The 16,437-nt window shown below is 43.2% G+C and overlaps 1 protein-coding gene and 1 long non-coding RNA gene across 3 annotated transcripts in view; one reads left to right on the top strand and one right to left on the bottom strand.

Annotated features, from left to right (window-relative positions):
• The window catches only part of RAP2A (RAP2A, member of RAS oncogene family), a 41,627-nt gene extending 30,795 nt beyond the window's left edge, over nucleotides 1-10,832 (bottom strand). The window contains exon 1 of one of the 2 annotated variants that reach the window (XM_086330327.1): nucleotides 10,230-10,832. In XM_086330327.1, the coding sequence (XP_086186453.1) occupies nucleotides 10,230-10,543 (314 nt within the window). In that variant the 5' untranslated portion in view covers nucleotides 10,544-10,832. The remainder of the gene's footprint in view (nucleotides 1-10,229) is intronic. The other variant, XM_086330328.1, reaches the window with a different exon arrangement.
• A 180-nt stretch (nucleotides 10,833-11,012) lies between these two features.
• On the top strand, nucleotides 11,013-14,673 carry LOC147361976 (uncharacterized). The gene is made up of 2 exons (XR_015138420.1): nucleotides 11,013-11,363; nucleotides 14,096-14,673. It is a non-coding gene; the product is annotated as an uncharacterized LOC147361976 (long non-coding RNA).
• Nucleotides 14,674-16,437: the final 1,764 nt, after the last annotated feature.

The following is a 16,437-nucleotide window of genomic DNA, read 5'->3' as shown; positions in this document are numbered from 1 at the left end:
GCTGCTGACATTTGATTCAGATAACCAATAACCTTATTCTGACTCACATGCTGAAAAAAAAAATCTTATTTCCTAGCGGTGACCTTTAAACTGAAATTTATTAAAAATCAGGCTAATATAGGTGTCTGTTTTTTTATTAGAGTTTTCCTACAAGAATAAAAGGTGAAGTAGTTGAAATATTAGGTCAGACGTTTCCAAAGAGGTTTCAATCTTTTAGAAGCATCATTTAAACAGTATTTAGTACTGTGTGCGTGTGTGTGTGTGTGTGTGTGTGTGAGTTGCTCAATCGTATCTGACTCTTTGCCACCCCATGGACTGTGGCCCACCAGGCTCCTCTGTCCATGGAATTCTCTAGGCAAGAATACTGGAGTGGGGTGCCATGCCCTCCTCCAGGGAATCTTCCAACCCAGGGACTGAAGGCAGGTGTCCCGCACTGCAGGCAGATTCCTTACCATCTGAACCACCAGGGAAGCCCATTCAGTAGTATACACCATGTCGAAATCTTGGAAGGTTTAATCTTTAAGGTTATCAAAATATGTGTTTTAATATATTTTGATAACCTTAAATCTTATCAATATATTTTACTTGTATTCTTTACTGAAATGCAGATGTCTAAAATCGCAGCATTTCATTATTGATATCATTGTACTAAAACGCTAGATCTGGTAAACCATAAAAGTGTGTTTAAGAAATTTTTCTGTCAGGCTGAGAATGATTTTTAATTTAATGAACCACAGCTGTCAAAGAGCTTCCCTGATATAGCTCAGTTGGTAAAGAATCGGCCTGCAATGCAGGAGACCCTGGCTCGATTCCTGGGTCAGGAAGATCTGCTGGAGAAGGGATAGGCTACCCCCTCCAGTTTTCTTGGGCTTCCCTTGCGGTTCAGCTGGTAAAGAATCCGCCTGCAATGCAGAAGACCTGGGTTTGATCCCTGGGTTGGGAAGATCCCCTGGAGAAGGGAAAGGCTACCCACTCCAGTATTCTGGCCTGGAGAATCCCATGGACTGTATAGGCCATGGGGTTGCAAAGAGTCGGACACAACTGAGCAACTTTCACTTTCACAACTGTCTGAGTTACAACTCAAAAGGCAAACATATACATGGTGGGTTTCTGTACACCATTACTATTTCATAACACATTTCCTAGAGAAATCCACTCTCTTCATTTTTACTTCTGCAATTATTCAGTCTCCAACAGTTTTATCTTGGGTTAAAGTCTACTCATGTTCAAACTCAAATTTCTCCCCACAAATGTGGGGCACATAGAATTCCTTTTAATACTATAGGCCAGAAAAACATAAGTACCTGAGGAAACAGTAGGTAAGAACAGATGGAGAGAAAGGGGGAAGCCCAAACAGAGCCAGAGGAAACCCTAGAATGGGAGCCACACTTCTTTCCCCAGGGGTTCAGGTTCTAAAGACGATGGCTGAGAGAGAAACCATAGAAAGTAAAAATTATCCTTGGGAAAAAACCTCCTTAAGTGTGGTATACCTAGTGTTATGTAAAGATCACTGCTTAGAAATATGTATAAATATCTAATGTGCCATATATAATTTCTGAAAAGATGCCATACAATTAGACCACTTAAGTATAGTGTTACTGGAAAACTTAAAAAGATTCCAACTGTGTTGGCTTTTCCTGTTGGTTTCGTCATCTAGACATATTTTATTAGTTCCTACTCCTTAACGTTTATCAATTATTGACTTTTTCCTAAAGGAGAGTTAGAAGGTCAGTGTCTTCTACCTGCCTGAATACTTCTCATTTCAGTGGCCAGTCAAAGTGCCTTTCGAATCATCCATTTGTTCCATTTGCCAGAGGATTTATCCATTTGGGGAGGGCTTATATCTTTTGTCTGTGTGCAGTGGCATGGATGGCTGGCTAAATTCTTTTTGCCCTCTCTACCTTTAAAAAGAAACTGTAATGATTCCCCTGATTAGAGATTTTATTGATACAATGATTACAAAACCTTAACTAGATTAAGATTTGCAAGTCACACGCTGCTGATTCTTTAAGATTCATAGCAAACTACTTTTTCCCTTATCGTGCTAACTAGACAGAGGTATTCCCATAAAGCTGAGCTGGAGGGACATCATCTACAAAGTGAACTCAAAAAATTCTAATACTGGGATGGTAAAAAGAACCTGACTCTACTGTAATTTAATTTTACATTGCAGTGAAACCAAGTTCCCCTTTCAGGGGAAAAAAAAAAACTCTGGGCTGTAAAAAGATGACTCATAGTTATTAGGCTCTGTACCTTGGAGGAGCTCTCAATTACAATTTTGGTTTTCAGAGGGATCAAACTGGGCAAGGTAGTGTTTGGGGAAGAAGGAGTTGGTGGCAGACTCCAGAAGTCATTTATTGGGACAAACAGCACTGGATGTATTTCCTGGTTTTAGCTCTATGCGCCAAATTACTGTGGGTCAAGATCTATGCTTTAGCAATTGGCAATCCATCTCTACCTTAGAGCAGGCTTTTTGGCAACTTGTGGTGAAAGAAAAAGGGCAAACAACCAGCTGGTCACTTAAAAGTGATCGCTCAAATGATAGAGAAATATAAATAAGAATAGTAAAAAAAAAAAAAAAAAAGTCACTCACTCACTTGGGTAGTACACATTAACCACCCCTTTCCCCAGTCTTTTTCCCAGTCTTAAAACATGCCATTTCTTCTAACATAATGAAGTCTCCTCTAGGTAACTTGCAATTCTCAAGTTCTATCTTTGGCCATGTACATTTTATTTTCTATTACTGGCCACCCACTTCTGTCTCTCTATACTCTATCCAGAAGGTTTTGTCTACTCTCCAAATCTGAATTGTGAAGATGATCTCGAGTCTCTGTATTTATTCATACATAAACTGATCTTTCAGGCTTTATTCCAATATCCTAATTGCTTATTAGGTGCATCTATCTGGATGATCACCAGCTCCAAAGGTGAAAACATCTCCCGCAGCTATTTCTCCCTAATCCTATTCGCTCATGTTCAGAATGTCAAGGTTACTTTTGACCTTTCCCTCGTTTCTCCCACTAAGTTTGATTAATTCACATTGTTCGCATCCATTCTTTCCTTTCTGTTCTGACAGACACTGTGTTAACTCAGAATCTGTGTGAGATTCTGACAGTATCTTACAACTCTTCCTTCTGACTCTGGTCTATTATCACTAATCCATCTATCATATCATCACTATATTACCATTTCAGCAAGAATTTTGATCATGCTCCTTGACTACAAGATCAAGTCCGAAAGTCTTTAACCTTCTGTAATTCAGCTTTGCATATTAATATTTAGCCTTACCTCCTCTCACACTTTATATAAATTCCTGGTTTAGCTAATCTGGTCTATTTAACAGTCAACAAAGAGGAACTAAAAAGCCTCTTGATGAAGGTGAAGGAGCAGAGGGAAAAGATGTCTTAAAACCCAACATTCAAAAAACTAAGATCATGGCATCTGGTCCCATCACTTGATGGCAAATAGATGGGGAAAAATGGAAAGAGAGACAGACTTTATTTTCTTGGGCTCCAAAATCACTGTGGACTGTGACCACAGCCATGAAACCAAAACATGCTTGTTCCTTGGAAGGAAAGCTATGACAAACCCAGATGGCATATTAAAAACCAGAGATATTACTTTATCAACAAAGGTCCATCTAGTCAAAGCTATGGTTTTTCCAGTAGACATGTATGGATGTGAGAGCTGGACTATAAAGAAGGCTGAGCGCCTAAAAATTGATGCTTTTGAACTGTGGTGCTGGAGAAGACTCTTGAGAGTCCCTTGGACAGCAAGGATATCAAACCAGCCAATCCTAAAGGAGATCAGTCCTGAATATTCATTGGAAGGACTGATGCTGAAGCTGAAGCTCCAATACTTTGGCCACCTGATGCGAAGAGCTGACTCACTGGAAAAGACCCTGATGCTGGGAAAGACTGAAGGCAGAAGAAGGGGATGACAGAAGATGGGATGGTTGGATGGCATTGCCGATTCAACGGACATGAGTTTGAGCAAACTGTGGGAGATGGTGAAGGACAGAGAAGTCTGGCATGCTGCAGTCCATGGGGTCGCAAAGAGTCGGACACGACTGAGTACCTGCAAAACCCCCTATGCATTTCCCATGCTGTGTTCTCCATCTGGACAACGTCACGTTTCTAATTCGTTAAGGTTCTTATTAAACTATCTCTTTTCCGGTTGCCCTAAGCAGACACAAGTATTCTCCTAGAATGTTAAGAGTTGAAGGGACTACAAAATGGGCTTTAAAGAATCATCTCCTCTATCTATAAAATTCAAATGCTTTGGGAAACTGAGGCCACTAGAGTAATTCTTTCTTTGAACACTGAATTTTTTCAACATATTTTTCTTGATTGTTTCCTAAGTGCCAGGAGCTGTGCTAGCCACATGGGATTAGAGTTTAATAAGAAAGACTGATTGTACTTAAATATCACCCAAATATTTAAATTCTGATAAGCACTACGAGCAGAGGGGAAGCACAGGGTGCCACTGATGTCTGAAATACGCGTGGTTGAGGGAAGGCGAGAGGCATGAAGTCAGTATAGTGTGGGAAGACGGGAAGGAGGAAATTCAATTTGGGAAGATGAGGAAGGCTTCCCTGAGGAGGAAATCTTTTAATTGAGTGTTAGTCACTCAATCATATCCGACTCTTTGCTACCCCACGGACTGTAGTCATAGGTTCCAGGTTCCTCTGTCTTTGAAATTCTCCAGGCAAAAATATTGGAGTGGGTAGCCATTTCCTCCTCCAGGGGATCTTCCTAACCCAGGGATGGAACCCGGGTCTCCTGCATTGCAGGCAGATTCTTTACTGTCTGAGCCACCAGGAGGTGCAGATTCGATCCGTGGGTCGGGAAGATCTCATGGAGAATGAAATGGCAACCCACTCCAGTATTTTTGCCTGGGAAATCCCACAGACAGCGGGGCCTGGCAGGCTACAGTCCATAGGGTTGCAAAGAGTTGGATATGACTCCGCGACTAAAAAACTACAACCACCAAGAGGAGGATTTAACTCTGCAAAACGCAGGTGATTTCTACATGTAGAAGGAATGCCCAGAAGATAGGCAATTTTGCGGAACTAAAAGGAACTAAAAGGTCTGGGTGCTCAAATGCAAGGGACAAGGAAGGTTGCCAGAGGTGAAGCTGGAAAGGCCAGGAGGGATAAGAGCATGCTAAGCCTGGTCATGGTGAGGATTTCTGGGCTTTATCCTAAGACAGGCCTTGGACAGCATGTTCCAAGATACTCCACGTCAGGACCACAGCTTACCCTGGGAGGAATGGGACAAGCACCCATGACATTAGAAAGAATTCGAGTTTTATTTCAACTGAAATATATTCTATATCCCCGCCACTCTTCCCTATGTGTTTGATCTCATCCAAAGTCAATTTCAAAAAAAGAAAGCATGGGAATTTATAAAAACCACCACTTAGTCGGCCCGCTAGGCTTGGATAGGAACTTGCGTATGTACTTTCCAAATGTCCTGTGCTTTTCCAAAGCTGCTTTATGCCACTTTGCGTTTACAAAAGACCTCTGTTAGTACCCGTTTTTGATAACCAAAAAAAATCAGGTGATTTTTGCTTTTAAAAGTGAAAAATGAAAATGGCGTTCAGCATTTGGTTTGATGTGAGCAGCTGAGAAGTAGCACTACCCTATCAAGGAGAGAGGCACCCCAGGCTCCCTCCCCAGGAACCACGCTCAGCATCTCAGCATCAAGCTGCCACAGCTCTGAACTGTGTCTGTGCACATCTGAGCTTCACCTAGATTTTTTTGTGTGTATCTGTAAGCACAATGTGTCCTAAGGTAACCACTTCTTCACTTTATGCCATTGTGGCTTAGGAAAGGTTTCATAGGAATGCTCTCCTTTCAGATGGGGCGTGGGAAATCTGTGTATGAATATCCATGAACCTAGGAACCTATGACTACTTTTTTTCCAGTAGTCATGTATGGATGTGAGAGTTGGACTATAAAGAAAGCTGAGCACTGAAGAATTGATGCTTTTGAACTGTGGTATTAGAGAAGACTCTTGAGAGTCCCTTGGACTGCAAGGAGATCCAACCGGTCCATCCTAAAGGAAATCAGTACTGAATATTCATTAAAGGACTGATGCTGAAGCTGAAACTCTAATACTTTGGCCACCTGATGAAAAGAACTGACTCACTGGAAAAGACCCTGATGCAGGGAAAGATTGAAGGCAAGAGAAGGGGACAACAGAGGATGAGATGGTTGGATGGCATCACTGACGCAATGGATATGAGTTTGAGTAGCCTCCAGGAGTTGGTGATGGACAAGGAAGCCTGGTGTGCTGCAGTCCATGGGGTCTCAAAGAGTTGGACACAACTTAGCGACTAAACTGAACTGATAGACACTTAAGGGAGTGGGGGCCTCTTTTATATTTTCTAGAAGCAACACTCCATACAAGAACAATCTAGCGACACGCTCCATTTCACTGTTGCCCACGCACAGATGCTACAGTAAAAGTTACATGTTCATTCTGTGGCCTTTTCCTGCAAGATCCTCAATAAGAGAAAATATATATATATATTTTTTTCTTGTCCATAAGCCTGTTAAATAAGGCTAAGAGAGAAATAAGAGAAAATATTTTAAAAAAATACCAACAAAATTTTTCCAAGGATTGTTTTCATCACGATTGCCTTTTTAGTATCACCTTGGGCTTCCCTGGTGGCTCAGATGGTAAAGAATCTGGCTGCAATGGCAGAAGACCCAGGTTCAATCCCTGGGTCAGGTTGATTCCCCTGGAGAAGGGAACGGCTCCCCACTCCAGTATTCTTGTCTGGGAGATCCCATGGACAGAGGAGCCTGGGGGGCTACAATCTATGGGGACGCAGAGTCAGACATGACTAACACTTTACTAGTCTACACTAGGTAATGAATTTCAAAATGCAGCCACAAATTTACTTCCTCTAAAATAACACTTAAGCAGACAAGGAAACAAAGTTAAATAACAGCTGGCATTTTAATGTTCAAGGTATTGCACTGGACACCTTAAAATGCATTACCTCATTTAATACTAACAAAGACTCTGAGAGGTACATGTGCGTGCGTGTGTTAGTCGCTCAGTCGTGTCCAACTCTGCGACCCCATGGGCTGTAGCCTACCAGGCTCCTCTGTCCATGGGATTCTCCAGGCAGAAATACTCGAATGGGTTGCCATTTCCTTCTCCAGGGGATATTCCTGACCCAGGGATTGAACCTGGGTCTCCAGCACTGCAGGCAGATTCTTTGAGAGGTGCATGCCACACTGTTAATTCACAACATGGAAGCTGGAGCTTAGAGAAGCAAGCATTTCCCCAAAATATTTACACCTTAGACCTGTACTGTCCCATATGTTAGCCTTGGAGCCACGTGTGGCTGCCGAGCAACTGAAATACAGCAATAATACTGTATAAATACTGAGATGTGCAGTAAGTATAAACGGCACCCCAAGTTTTGAAAATTTAGTACGCAAAAGAAAATGATGAAAATACTTCAATTTTTGAATACTGATTAGATGTTGAAATGACAGCATTTTAGAGTGGGTTAAATAAAATTTATTATTAAAATTAATTTTACCTGCTTCACATTAAAAAAAAAATTCAGCTACTAGACATTTCAAAACTACACATGTGGCCCACAATTATATTTGAATTAAATAGTACTGCCGTAGACAAAAGGCTGCATAATTCAATTTGTCAGTAAATGCTAAGTTCAAAGGCAGCCTGGTGTAGAGGAAGAGAAGAGTATATGGATTCATGCAGATTTGGTTTAAATATCCTCTCCACCAGTGACTAGTTTTTGGCAAAAAATATCAACCCTCTCTACATTTCACTTATGTCATCAGCATTATGGTGATATTAAACATCCTCAAACGACTGTTGTATGTAATATGTACAGCAGCTAACTGGCAGAGGGGAAAGAACAACTACAAATACCTCCTACAGCAACTGCTTAAAAATTGATCCTCAAAAAGAATAGAAAATGCACTTATTTGAAAATCATATTTTATTCTTTAAGTTAAAGAATCAATACACCGAATGCCTGCTCTAGCATAATATATACTGTATTATAATATACATGAAATACACAGATCCTTTCTTTCAATATTGTTTAAAATATGCTATAGGCTGGGAGGCCAGATAATGAGGTTAGGGAAAGGTAAAAAAAATATCAGGACACAGATAGGCCCAAGTGGTTCTTATGGACAATTATCTTGAGCTTATGAACTCCACGTCAGCTGATTTTTTTCTACCTTTTACATCAGGAACTGAGACGAGTGAGTAAAATGACATCAGGGCAAGTAGAGTTTTACTTTTTTCCTTCCTGGGTCATACTGCAAACAAATAAATTGGTCCAGTACACTAAGTTCAGAATAACTCATTATTGGTGATCTCAAATATACCAAAAGAAACTACAAAATCATGTGAATATACTATCCAATGACATTTTGCCCTATTCTGTCCCCTAGGCTCCTGTCAAGAAGTTTGCACTGGGCATGTGACTTTATCAATGTATGTATTATCTGTATATATGTAAATACAAAGAGTGGAGCAGGTGGGGCATTTACTTTAATGTGATATATGTATACAGCCCAAGATTGACATGTGACAATGTGTTTCATTGCCCTGTTCTATAGGGATTTTTTGTTGTTGTTATTGTTAATAGTCCCGGGGAAGTGTTAAAGATTTCAGTCACTTAAATGTAGCCTCTTAATATCATATGCTTTAACACCAAAAGTATTCCTATGTTAACTATAGCAATTAACTTTAAGAAAATGATACTGAAAAAAAAAAAAGCTATTAAATTCACATATCTTAGAACATCATCAGAGACCATAAAAATATTGACTTTATTCTAGTTTGAAATTTAATGGAAGAAGTAATATACAAAATTTTAATTTACCTATTAAAGTGCATATTCAATGAGTTAAAGGTGGGGAGGGGTGCTTCAGGAGAGGGCTTCCCCTTTGATCTCATATGTGGCATCAAAAATCTGCTTCTTGTAATGAATTTTTGAACAACCCCTGAGGGCACATGACTTGGTATTTGCTCTTTCAAAATGAGTTGATTCAACTTGGCTAAAAATGAGATTACGTCTACAGTACACTTACAACTAGCTTTCAGCCAATGTCTATTAATTTAGGGTTATAGGTAGAATTGGGTAAGAAAAACAAAATTACACTAGATCAAAATTATTAGCAATTATTAATAATAAGAATCAGACAAAACAGTAACGTGCACTTAACCAGTAATTAGAAAAATTTGCTAAAACTCGGAACTGAGACATTGCATTTCTGATTCTTGAAATTATAGGAAATCAATTTAAGAGAATACAAATATCATAAGCCATTTAAGCTATCAGCCATATTTTCAAAATGCACAGTTAAGAGTAAAAGAGTTCCTATCAGTAAAGTGCTTATTTGCATTAACTTTACATTAGCTGACATTTGAGTCACACCTTTGAAGAAACTTGCTTTATTTCCAGGAATGTCTCCCCCTCCCCCCTTTTCTTTCTTTTTTGTTTTTGAGAGGAATAAGGCAGCTAGACTAAAGAAAGAAAAAAAAAAGTTGTCATATTCTTTAATGTGAGTGGTATATTTGTGCTTCTATATACTAGAATATACTCATCGATTCCACTGAGCCAAGTCTTCAAATAATATGATAATCTGTCTTTCAAGTTTCATCTTAATTGCAGAGTTCATTTTTGTTAAAACGCCCTGGCACCATTCAGTCTTCTATGAAATGAGAAAGGTCTTTTTCCTTCGGACTTGACATGTTTACCACGTATGTGTGAGCAATTTTTGCTGTCAACTAACTGCAAAGGTCTTTTTGTTGTTGTTGAATCTGAAAATGTCTCCACTATACTTGCACAGCTGCCCTCTTCCCAGCAGAAACCAACCCGCCCCTCTCCCCTCTGCGAGTTTTAAACTTTCTTTGCTTTGGGGGTTCTGCACAGGCGCTACTAGTAACATCCAAGAGACAAAGAGCTGTGCTTGTGGGATGCCAAATTTGAATTGTGAAACAAAGCACTCAAATTTGAGATTCAAGGGGATGAGGATGATGCTGGTAAAAAAAAAAAAAAATTTTTTTATAAAACGTTATGATCCTACAGCCCTCTCCCTAGACAGCTCCTCCAGCCCACGGCCACCCGAGAGCACGCGGGAGGGAGTTCTGATCCCCGAACAGGAGGGCTGAGGGGCCCCCACCGGCGAAGCCCCCTGCCCGCGCCCCCGGCCCTCTCACCGCTTTACTCGGATGATCTGGTCCCGCATGGGCTTGATGTCCTGGAAGCTCTGCTGGTTGACGAGGCTGTAGACTAGGATGAAGCCCTGGCCGTTCTTGATGTACAGGTCCCGCATGGACGCGAACTGCTCGGTGCCCGCCGTGTCCAGGATCTCCAGCACCGACGGCGACGAGTCCACCTCGATCTCCTTGCGGTAGAAGTCCTCGATGGTGGGGTCGTATTTCTCGATGAAGGTGCCGGTCACGAACTGCACGGTCAGGGCGGATTTGCCGACCCCGCCCGAGCCCAGCACCACCACTTTGTACTCGCGCATCGTCCCTCCGCGGCCGCCGCCGCCGCCGCCGCCCGCGACATAGACCTACGCCCGCCTTGCTGCACGCCCGGACCCTGCGCCGGCGGCCTGCCCCGCCGCCTCCCGCGGCCGCCCCCACCTCACGGCCGCCGCGGCCCCCCGGGCGCCGGCGGAGGCAAGCGCAGCCCTGGGCATAGGGGCCGAGCCAGGTGGCAAGGCGGCCCCGCGGGCGCCGGCAGGCACTGAAGGCGAGCGCGGAGCGGGAGCTAAGGAGCCGCCCGAGCCGCCCGAACCGCGGGCCCGCAGTGCCGCCCGCCCGGCCGCCCCGCCCCTCGCGCCTCCACGCCCAGCTCCCCGCCTGCCGCCGCCGCCGCCGCCGAGGCTGCTGCTCTTCCCGGCGGCTGAGCGCGCGCCCGAGCCCCAGCCGCAGCGCTGCCGGGGGGCGGGGCCCGGCGGCCCAGGGGGCGGGGCCCGGCGGCGTAGCCCCCGCCCCTGCGCCCCTGTCGCCTAGGTGACCAGCCGCGCGCGCGCTCCCGGGAGGCTCAGCGCGGCGCGGAAGCCTCGGCTGGCGGCTTAGATAAACAACCACCTGGGCCACCGGACAACACCCCACCCCGTCGAACCCAGCGGGTGAGGGACATACTGAGCATGCGCAGTTCTCCACTCGGCGACGGGAGGGGTTTCTACCTGAGCACGGCACGTTCAAGACTTTGGTGGAGACAGGATGTTGGAGGGGCCAGAGCAGTCTCCAAGATTTAACCTGAGGAGGGAAGTGAGAAGAGAGACACCGGCAGGGCCCAAACGGCGACCATGGCACGAGGGCCTGGCTGGACACCACGCGGTGCGTCAGCATTCCTGAGGGATTTGTTTTTATAAAGATAACGAGAAGGCTCTTTGTTTTAGGGAGGAGCAGGCACACCACGAAAGGAAGCTTTTATTTTACGCCTTAGGACACTCAGGGAGACGCGAGAGGCCGCAGGGAGCTTACTGCCCAAGGCAGTGAGGCCGAGGTAGCCGGGGCCCACGCCCGGTGACGTCGCCGGGGGTCCCGCCCACCTCCCCCAGCCCCGCCCTTTTCTTGGCCTGAGAGAAAGTCGAGCTCTTCCCACGCCCTGTCACCACGGGCGCTTGGAAAACCGGGAGAGCGGAGCCCTCAGCCACAGCCGCAAAGCCCGGGGACACCTCATAGCAACAGCCAGCCGGGACAACCTAGTAGGAAGCTAGGGGTCCATCTCAGCCAACCAGCCCACCTCTGTGGACCCCGTGGTGCCACTCTCGGCCAATGGAGAGCCGCCTTATACCACGTGATACCATCCATCAGCCAATGGGGGGGGAAGTCCAGTTGCAGGCTCCGCCCTCCCATCGCCAACTGCTTGGCTAGGATGGTCCTTTGCGCCTGAGCGTGCTCTGCCAGCCAATGGTAGGTGAGCTCACGCATGACGGAGACTTGCTCTGAGCCAATCAGAAATCGCGATTCTCTTGCCAACCCAGACTGGTAGTATGGAGACAGGGACGAGCTGGTGGGGTTTGGGCTGGGTCATTGATTGAGGTGGCGGTCGCAGCACCCTACTCTGGCGAAGGAACGAGTTGAATTGCAAGCGAGAGTGATGAATTTCGCTTTAATGTCGTCTCCGTGGCATTCTGCCTAAATGATGCACACAGAAATAGTGCTGAGGGATGCGGGCTAAATCGTGGGATGAATCGAGAGAACAGTATCTTGTATTTAGGGTGAGAAAATTTCTAGACGTTAGGGAGACATACTGCAGCAGTTGCATGGGTTATCCAGGCATGCCTCCTATAATGTTTTTAGCAACACACTTTTGCCACTTACTGTTCTCTTAATTGCACATTCTCTCCCATCCATAAAGTGAAATTTAGGATAACTTATGTCCCTAAATATTCCTGGCTTGTATTTTGCAATAACTGGTTATTGGGTTTACCGTTCTTAAACTATGTCCTTCTCTAACCAGTCTACACCCATTCATTACTAGTACACGTTTCTTGGGAATTACAAATTTCTATACTTCTAGGGTTTGATCTGGGGCTTCCAGTGGTAAAGAATCACCTAGCAATACAGGCGACACGACTCGCACAAGAGACTGAATTCAATCCCTGGGTCGGTAAGATCCCCTAGAGAAGGAAATGGCAACCCACTCGAGTATTCTTGCTTGAAAAATCCTGTGGACAAAGGAGCCTGGTGAGCTGTAGTCCATAGGGTTGCAGAAAGAGTCAGACACAACTTAGCGACTAAACCACCACCGCAGCAAGGTTTGATCATAGCGTGCCTCTTCACCCTTTTTGGCCCCCACAATGTCATCTTGTGGAGAGGGTTTTGTTCTGTGTTAATCAGTAAAACAGATGTTCTTTATCATCTTTTTTTTCGTCAATTATCGAACTACTACTATAAAGATGTACTAAAATTGAGCAGTGTCCTAACAGCTGTATCGCTGTTACCTTAAAATGGATAGCTTACTTTTGCATTACCTTGGTATAGTATAACACCTCAAGTTTGTGCTTAAAATAATTGCAGGAAAGTGTCCTGTCAAAATATGTAGTAATATATAAATGAGTCATTATTTCTTGATTACATATCAAAATATGAGAGTTACATTTGAGCCACCAGAATCAACAGCGAAGGCAGATTGCAAAAGAATTAAGAATCAAGAGGAAAGTTTCAAGAGAATTGAAACCAAAGAGGGTCTGTTATCCCATCTTAAACTAGTAATGTGACTAGGTGAATTAAAATTAAGAGCTCATATGGGCTTGAGATAAAACTTCACATCTAAGCTTTTTTGGCAGGCATGTTTCAAGATGATTTTGTAGGTGCATACAATATTCAACTAGCTTTTTAGACTTTTCATATATTGCGTGAAACTTACATGCTTTTTGTGGTTTCTTTGTAAGAGCTATGCTTCTTTCACAGAAAAGACATACTGTCTCTTTTAATATCCAACTTGAGTATTGTGTTAATAAGTTCCTAGACATGTTGGGGTTTAAATAGGCCAAGAAACATCAAACTTTCTCTCTTTGTATAGTTCTTTACTTCCTGTGTAGTACCTTCTATTACAGTGGAACTGGAAAACCATTCACTTTGCAAGGAATAAAAGTCCAGCAACTTTTTTTTTTTTTTTTGAGAAATTTGCTTTGAGGGACTTGTTTGGTGGTCCTGTGGCTAAGACTCTGCACTCACAATGCAAGGGGCCTGGCTTTAATCCCTGGTGGTGTGTGCTTCAGTCGTGTCTGACTCTCTGTGACCCCATGGACAGCGGCCTGCCAGACCCCTCTGGGCATGGAATTCTCCAGGCAAGAATACAGGAGTAAGTTGCCATTTCCTTCTCCATTAATCCCTGGTCAGGGAACTAGATTTCCCATACTGCCACTAAGAGTTCACATACCTCAGCTAAGAGTTCACATGCCACAGCTTACAGATCCTGCATGTCGAAATAAAGATCCTTCCTGCTGCAAGTAAGACCTGGTGCAGTGAAAATAAATGAATAAATAAGCACATAAATAAGTTTGCATTGGGATTGTGGGTCCAGAATGTACCCTTAAGCAACTGTTTTCATTTCTTAGGTCCCCGGAAGTTGAGAAGCTATGACCTGGAACGCATCTGTTAGAAGTTGTCACACACACACAAATAGTGAATGGAGTGCCCATTTACTCCTCTTAGCCTTATAGAGAGAGGAGAAGTTTTAGGGGGATTTCTCAGGTTATTTTCCCTGCTTTTTCATCAGTGTGGACTTTATGAGAAGTGTAGAGACTGTGGCTCTTGGAGTAGTCGTACCTCGTTTATGTTTCTCACAATGACAGACCTCAGTTTTCATTCTCAGTGCTGCCATAAAGATAGATTTTTAATCACTCAGACAAACATGTCAAGTAGGAGCATATTTTCTTATTCTGTCTTGGTCATGACCTGATTTGAGGCTCAGTGTAAATGCTGGCTGAAGAATTAGCTGCTGTAAGAAAGGATGTTGAAATGTGGAGAGAATTTTAAAGATTTGGGTGGGAATTGGGTGTGTATCTTCTGATCCCTTAATCGTGTTGATTGCTATGCTAGCATGAACTATCTATTCTGAGAGTGATTTTAGAAATAAAATATCTCCATTCATTTGTTTGTGGAAAACACAAAATAAAAATGAGATAAAATGAAATTGAATTTTCCCCAAGAGCGGTAAATCTGTATGCTAGTGAAAACTTAAACAGTGTACACTGACACTTTAGGATCTCTTTAGCTTCAGAAGTGTACTGCTGGGAGGGAAAAAAAGAGAGAGGGAGAGAGAAACTTCATTTTTCCTCTCCTCACTGAATCTGAGAGTTATCTCACCTATGCCCATACACCCTCAATTGTCACACTTGTGTTACCATGGAAACCCAGCTCCTTTCTTTGCTTCTGTGAAAGATGTTGGAAAAGGTGGGATGAAGTGGGGAATACACTGTGTTCTGGGACTTTCTGGCAATAGCAAGAAGCAAGTATGCAATGAATGTAATGTAAACAAATAAGAGGGCATTTTTAAATGACCAGAGCTTCTTGGCTATAAGACCCTGATTTCTATGGCTTTCCATAAAAGCCTATGTATCTCTTGATTAGCCGTAAAGGGGAAGGACAAGTCAAATACATCTAGAACCTATGAAATGGTCCTGGCAGTTAGAGCCGAAGACATTTTCTTGGCCTGCCAGGCTCCAGTACAGGTTAGAATCAAAAATATTCATGAAGAGTGAAAAGGAAGGAGCAAGATAAATGTGTGTCTCTTTTGAAAATATGATATGTCTCAGTATTTTAGAAAATAATTAGAATGCAGAAATTGAGTATGTAAACAAATCAGTGAAAGAAACCTTTTTGTTGAGAAATTTTTCAATAGGCAATTTTAAGCAGAGGAAAAAAAAAACAAAGTCCAGAAGGAAAGGCTTAATGATTAAAATATAAGGGAAAGGAAAAAAAGAAAAACCTTGAAGAATCTTAAGAGCTTGAAGGTCCAGAGGAACATTTGTGCCTGTGTGGTTAGTCATGTCTGGCTCATTGCAGCCATGGGAACTGTAGCAGATCAGGCTCTTCTGTCCATGGGATAATCCAGACAAGAATCCTGGGATGGGTTGCCATTTCCTCCTCCAGGGGATCTTCCCAACCCAGAGATGAAACCCTTGTCTTGTGAGTCTCCTGCATTGACAAGTGAATTCTTTACCACTGAGCCAGCAGGGAAGCCCAGAACAACATAACTCTAGTGTAATTTATTGAGCGTAGAAGACCAGGCACAATGTCGCTTGCATACCCTGGTTTTCCTTTACTTTTGAAGATACAAAAAAAGGTGAGGGGGATGAATCAGGATTGATCACTGAAGGTAGCACCTTCCCCACTGTATACAGTTACTAATAGTTCAGAAGTAAGCACATGATTCAGTTCCTGCTGTTGGTCTGGGAAGAAGGATGCTAGACTGGGGGATTTATGGGATTCTGATAAGATGAAGTCGACATCCCCAATTTTGACATCACTTGTTTTCTGCTTTGCACGTTGAAATGTGAGTATATGGTCACCATCTTTGGGCTGTGGTACTTTGGTTGGCTAAGAAGAAAGATGGGCAGAGCCTAATCCTGATGACAGCATTGAAATGTCAAACCTATACTGTAAATGCCCACTTTGGGACCACAGCTAAGTACACAGCTAGTCCTTTCATTTACGTTTTTTAGTTTGTTAGGTTTCCTGCATCTTGCAGTCAGATACATCTCAACTGTTACACAAAGTGTTAGGGATTTGAGACAAAAATATGTTTACAAAGATTAGCAAACACTCATGAGCACTTTCTTTCTACTAATATCCTGGATGGTATTTCAAAGACATTATAATATTTATTGAGCACTTACTATGCATATTATTCTAGGCTCTGAGGATATAACAATAGACAATTAGCCAAAAGAGCTTG

This window comes from Bos grunniens, chromosome 12, assembly GCF_055505025.1.
Source record: "Bos grunniens cultivar Pamir isolate PY7600 chromosome 12, Bosgru_T2T1.0, whole genome shotgun sequence".
Taxonomy (NCBI): Eukaryota; Metazoa; Chordata; class Mammalia; order Artiodactyla; family Bovidae; genus Bos; species Bos grunniens.
This window is presented reverse-complemented; position numbering and strand designations above follow the sequence as displayed.